The sequence below is a fragment of the Condylura cristata genome, unplaced genomic scaffold (genome assembly GCF_000260355.1).
Source record: "Condylura cristata isolate star-nosed mole 26May11 unplaced genomic scaffold, ConCri1.0 scaffold00013, whole genome shotgun sequence".
In the NCBI taxonomy this organism is placed as follows: domain Eukaryota; kingdom Metazoa; phylum Chordata; class Mammalia; order Eulipotyphla; family Talpidae; genus Condylura; species Condylura cristata.
The window spans coordinates 6,460,627-6,466,760 of NW_004567114.1; the positions used below are offsets into that span (position 1 = coordinate 6,460,627).

Below are 6,134 nucleotides of genomic sequence, written 5' to 3' on the forward strand. Positions count from 1 at the left end.
CAGGCAGCCCTGGGGTGAAGGCACTGTGCCCTAGAGAGCAGGCAGCCCTGGGGTGAAGGCACTGTGCCCTAGAGAGCAGGCAGCCCTGGGGTGAATCTGCTCTGGGTGCTGGTTAGAAGATCTGCCATGTGTCGAGGGCCTAATGTGTTCCATTAGGCTGGGTGGATGAATGTCAAGTCCAACCACGAGCTTGTGGTTGAAGTGACTGGACTCTCCAGGCAGAGTCATCATGGATGCTGTGGTGTCCTCCCTCCCCCACCTTCACCCTCTCCACTCACCCATCCCCCCCTTTATCCATCCAACTCTCCATCCATCCACCCAGTCTCCTACCTGTCCACATAGTCATCCACCCATCCAACACCTTGAGTGGAGAAGGAAATACAATTCCTGTATTTATCCACTTTATTTATCTTCTCCCATTTTTTACTTCATTTTATATTCTATTAAACTATAAATCCCGTACCACAAGATGCCCCATTTTAAACTGTACAATTCAGTGGGTTTTGGGTTTTTTGTATAGTCCCAAGGTTGTGAAAGTGTCAAGACTATGTGATTCCAGAACATTTTCACCCTTTCCAAAGGAAAGCCCTTCTCCCTAGGGGCACGCCTCATTCCTGGGCTTCCTTCCTGGCAGCCTTTAGCCAGCTTTGTCCATGGATTTACCATGCTAGACATTTTATAGTGATAGGCTCAAACAATAGGAGTCTGGGCCTGTGTATTTTTGTCCTTCAGTGCCTGCCAGGTGGCTGTATGTCACTGCAGATGCTGGTTCTTCATTTTCAAGTCTAATGACCAGCTGGAGAGGGAGGCATAGAGGGAGAACAAAAAATATATACCACTATTGTCATCAAGACTTAGCTGGTTTTCTTGAACCTGGTGTGCTGGAAGATGTTCAAGATGCTCAAGGAGTTCTAGAAAATGACTTGAACCATTGTTGGCAGATTTCTCATTGTTCTGTGAAAGAGAGGTTTTAAAGGACCTCACTTTGGGCCCTCCATGCTGGCGCAGCGGGTTAAAGCACAGCTCTAAGAAGCTAAAGCCACTGCAGCACGAGTTCGATCCCCACCCCGGAGGTGACCCACATGGCGTGGCAGACCTCTCCTGACCCGCCCGCTGCTCCCCTCAGCAGTGTACTGCCTGTCGATCTGCCTGTTCTGCTCCCCACTCTGTCTCTGGTGAATCCTTTCACCACCTCTGCTCCCCAGGCCTGTACCCTAGTTCTATATGCATGAATAAATAAATCCTTAAAAAATAAACAGAAGTAAAGGTCCTCATTTACCATTTCCCTGTCTTTCCTGCATGAATTGTTCTGTGCCTTAAACACCTCTCTTTTCTCTTTGCGCCAGCCAAATGGAAGAAGCCCTTTGCCCCTGCAGACACAAGGAACAGCTTCCCGTTCCTGGTGGACAAGAGGCCCTGTGTGCGGGTCCCCATGATGCACCAGGTGGAGGAGTTTGCTTTCGGGGTGGATCTGGAGCTGAACTGCTCGCTGCTCCGGATGGACTATAGTGGGGACACCAGTGTCCTTTTCATGCTACCAGGCCAGGGCAGGATGAGGCAGCTGGAACAGGCCTTGTCAGACAGGAGGCTGCAGAAGTGGAACCACTTACTCAGGAAGAGGTGGGCATCCGTGTCACCTGGCTGAGGCCTGAGGCAGGTGGCTCTGTACTTCCAGGACGGGGGGAGACTGGGATAAAGTTGTGAATGTCCATTCCTGTAAATTGAGCCCCAACTACACGCTAGTCAGTGAGCAGAGCTGTGCCCTGTGTTCTCACTCAAACCTCACTGTCTCCTGCAGGTAAGAGGTGTTACCACTCCTCATTCACAGATAACGAAATAGGGGCTCTGGGGCGGGAGGTGAGCTGCCCAACGTCCTGTTCATTTGTGACAACAAGCTATTACTCATGGTAGGTAGTTGAGCGTGGAATAAATCCACAAAAGCAACCCCCCACAAAAATCACCAAAAAATGAGGATAATATTACCGAACTGTAGATTCCTACAAAGACAATTACTGTTTATAAACTACTGAGAAGAATTCCTGGGAGAGAGTAAGTGTTCAGTGTCCAAGGTGAGGTCATTAGTTCTGTATTATGGGAAGCAGCGAAAGGATGTTAGCCATAAAGTAAGAAGGGGTGTCAGTCTAAGTACCATCTCTTAGTCACATTTTCTTGGCATTGTTGGTTCATTCCCAAATGTTCATATTCTAGAAGAGACAGGGTTAACTGATTCCAGCAGATCAGTGGGGGGTGAGGGGGGCCAGGAAGTAAAGTGTGAAGGAGTTTCTAAGCCAATGGGACCATTTCCAGCTGGGATTGAGGGACACCTTCAAGGAAGGGCTGGTATTGGGATCACTGTGAGGATGTGAACTTACGGAGGCTTGGGAGGGGCATTACTGTTGGGGGGAACAGCATTAGCAAAGATGCAAAGGCAGGGATCCTGGTATGCTGTGGGATGTTTCTAGGTTTTCCCCAGCTTAGATTGCCTCCAGGGTGAGATAAAGGAAGCAGAGGCACCTAGGAGGCTGGGGGGAGGCTGGAGCACCAGGCAGCTGGCAAAGCCCAGAGAGGATGGTGAATGCCCAGATGCCCAGCCAGAGCCGGAAACAGGGGTGGGCTGGGGGGGGAGAGAGAAGAGCGCTGTCCATGGTGCCCAACGTCACAAGGTCATTGATGAGGACAGACGCGTCCTCCAGCACTTTTATGACTCAATAAGTAACTGACCTTGAGCACAGCACTAAACCTCAGCTCTGCCATCTTGAGGGTGGAGAGAATGTTCATGGACATACCTGGGACAATATCCATGCTGTAAATGCATAATAGCAAGTACAGACAGTTCACTCTTGGTGCAGGGAAAACTCTGCAAAGGGAAAAAGACATTGTGTCAGCTCTGGGCTGTGCTGTCCAACAGAGCATCCACCAGCCACATGTGGTTATTTCAATTTCATTAAATACAATGAAAAATTTTAGTTCCTCATTGGCACCAATCACATCTAAGTCGCTCAGTAACCACATGTGACTCGTGGCTGCCATATTAGACCACACGGATACAGACATTCCCAGCTTTAGAAAGGGCCACTGGATTTTGCTGCTCTATGACAGCGCAGATTTGTCACCGGAAGGGATGGTGGGAGGGAGCCCTGCGAGCCAGAGGGGCAAGTGCCTCCAATGGCTTCCGCCATAGCTCCAGGCAGGGCCCCTTCTCGGCTCGGCCCCATTGGGGCCCACTTTTCATCCCACACATCTCAGGGCCGGACTGGCTCAGCGGGAGGCTGACCCCCAGAGCTCCCGAGGTGGAGGCAGGGGTTGTCTGGGAGGTGCTTGCCCCCATAAGCAGCAGCCAGCAAGGCCTGGGACGGCACAGTGTCCTGAAATGCCACTTAGGAGATATGGAGACCGGGCTGTGACCTCACCTTCCCTCTCCCCTTCTCTGCAGGTGGGTGGAGGTGTTCATGCCCAAGTTTTCCATTTCCGCTTCCTATGACCTGGAGACCATCCTCCCAAAGATGGGCATCCGAGACGCCTTTGGCAAAAACGCTGATTTTTCTGGGATCACAAAAAGAGACTCGCTGCAGGTTTCCAAGGTGAGTTAGTCAATAGGGCATTCACGCCGGAGCCCACCTTGTAAGGGCTGGTAGAGGTGGGCTCATGGAACAGGGGCCAGGAAGTGGTGCCCAGGAGGCAAGAGCACTTCCTGGTGGCCAGAAGTAGGATGGGCCTCAGGACAGTCAGGCGAGCGTGGCCCGTGCAGTTCCTCCGTGCACCTCCGGTCCCTTCTCAGGCACAAGTCCCGAGGTGCCAACTCCACTTCTCTGGGTGCTGGCCTCCTGGGCAGGTGGTGCTGTTGCCCCAGTGCCTGCCGCCAGCAAGCAGCAATGCCCCCAGCTCCAGTCACACCCTGAAGCTTAGGTCCCCCCCAAAGTCATAACTTGCCAACCTGGAGTACCCGTAGCTGGGTGGTTTTCAGCCCACAGTGACTGGATATTGACCTCAAAATCTAGATTTCTAATTCTTTTGCAGAAATTACTGAGCCCAATTCCCCAACATGGCACCAGGGAGCCGAACCTCCACTCAGCAGGGACTGACCAGCACTAAGCCAAGGGCACCCCTTTTAGCCAGAGTGCACCTTCCGGGTCCCCCCCAGGCCTCAGGCTCCTAAGTACCCTCATCTATGGCCTCCTGCCCATGCCTTTCTGGTTTCTGACCCAAATATTTATTCTGATAACAGATTTCAGGGTCAGGAGTGACCTGGGGTGACCGAAGGCTTAGTCACCCACCGGTATCTGGGGAGGAGCGCGAAGAGGTGTCACTATGGGAAGGTTCCTTTTCCCACAAAGGACCTTTTCCCACAAAGTGTTTCTGTCGCCCTGTGAAAACTGACTAATTGTCAGCAGTTCTCACTCCCTCTGGCTCTTTGGGGTACCTGAACCCAGGTTAAGAATCTCTTCCCGGAAGACAAGAGCGGCTCTCTGCTGAGGGAAGCCTGGCCTATGTCCCCCCCAGCGACCCACTGTGGCTCTCGCAGGCCGCTGTGAGCACGCACCCTGGGCTCATCAAACACCTGTCCTGCGTGTGCGGGCCCCACCAGCCTGCCCTGGGTTTGGGAAGCGCAGCCTGCAGCACCTAAATACCAGCTGCACCCACAGATGGCTGAGCCAGACGCAAGCCAGCAGCAAAGTCCTGCCGCTGTGCGTGTCACCCGGCAGCACCCAGAGGCCAGTGGCACAAAGGCTGTGGTGGACGGAGGGGTCCAGTGAGGGCCTTTGGTGTCTGTCGCCTCGAAGCTCTCGAGGGGGCTGCCCCCACTCCTGGGAAGAGGACAGAACCCAGGTAAGCACAGGTGTCATCACAGGCATTGCTTTTCCCTCGGCAGGCTGCCCACAAGGCTGTGCTGGACGTCGACGAGGAGGGCACAGAGGCCGCGGCCACCAGCGCCACCAAGCTCGTGGTCCGGTCGAAGGGCAGGCCCGCCTCCCACACCATCACCTTCAACATGCCCTTCCTGCTGCAGATCACTCACGGGGCCACAGGCACCCCTCTCTTCCTAGGGAAAGTGACGGACCCCACTAAATTCTAGTGGCAAAAAAGCCTGCTGACTGAGTCCATAGCAACCATGTGCTCCTGGGGTGATGAGAGCTTGGGGTCCTCGTGTTCTGAGGGTCGCTAGCCCCAGCAGAGCTGTGCGCCCACCCAAGATGCCACTGTGAGTCTCCATCCCCTAAAGTCAGCAGAGATCTTATCACAAATCAACAGTCGTGGTCTTTCCCGAGCGCTCCTGGCAATGACCGTGAGTTCTTCCCGGGCTGGCGTCCGTCCAGTCCTGGGGGCCCCTGGGAATGGGAACGGGGGCTGGCAGCGATCCACTCAATAAACCTGCACCGCGAACGCAAGCAGTGACGCGTGCTACCTAACAGGCCGGTCTGAAGTGGCTTAACCGCCAGCTCACCCTGACTCCGGCCCCTGTGGCATTTCATGGCTTTGTGAGTGGGTGTGTTTCTTCACCCATTCATTCAACTAAGATTTACTCACCACCTCCTATGTGCTGGGAGTGAATCAGACAGACGCGTCCCCAGCCAGGGGGCCTCGATGGGAGGACAGACCACCAGGCACCCGAGAAAAACGGGATTTTTCTCAAGAGGCGCCCAGCACTGTGAGGACAGTGACGAGGCTGAAAGTGGGTGAAGGGGGATGGGTGCTCCTGTGCGCAGGAAGGAGCAGGTCTGTGGGAGCCACAGGAGGAGCTTGAGGCTGGAGGGGAGAACCCGAGGCTGGAGGGGAGAACCCAGGCCAAGGTCAGGCAGGGACAGGGAGTCCAGCTCGTGAAGAGTGGGACTGGCCAAGGACTGTCTGAGTGCGGAGGGGGCGCCCTGAGCCAGGGGGTTTCCAGGCAGGGACAAGGGCAGGTCACAGCTTGGGCAAGTCTCCCTGTGGGGACTTGGGGTGGGCTCTCTGCCCTGTTCCACCCCAGTTCTTCCAGAGCTGCTGCCTCTGACGCTGTCACACGTGTGCACACGTACACACACGCACACACACGTGCACACGAGGCAACGGCGACTCCACCTCCCTCCCTGCATCTCTGCCAGACGCCATTCTGGCCCCTTCCACGGCACCTGCATCACGGAGGGCGTCTCCTGCAG

The 6,134-nt window shown here is 54.7% G+C and overlaps 1 protein-coding gene across 1 annotated transcript in view; it reads left to right on the plus strand.

Moving 5' to 3' along the window:
* The window catches only part of SERPINA9 (serpin peptidase inhibitor, clade A (alpha-1 antiproteinase, antitrypsin), member 9), a 6,653-nt gene extending 1,298 nt beyond the window's left edge, over positions 1 to 5,355 (plus strand). The window contains exons 2-4 of the mRNA XM_012724435.1: positions 1,347 to 1,620; positions 3,434 to 3,581; positions 4,871 to 5,355. Of these exons, the coding sequence (XP_012579889.1) occupies positions 1,347 to 1,620; positions 3,434 to 3,581; positions 4,871 to 5,074 (626 nt within the window). The 3' untranslated portion in view covers positions 5,075 to 5,355. The remainder of the gene's footprint in view (positions 1 to 1,346; positions 1,621 to 3,433; positions 3,582 to 4,870) is intronic.
* The last annotated feature ends 779 nt before the right edge of the window (positions 5,356 to 6,134 follow it).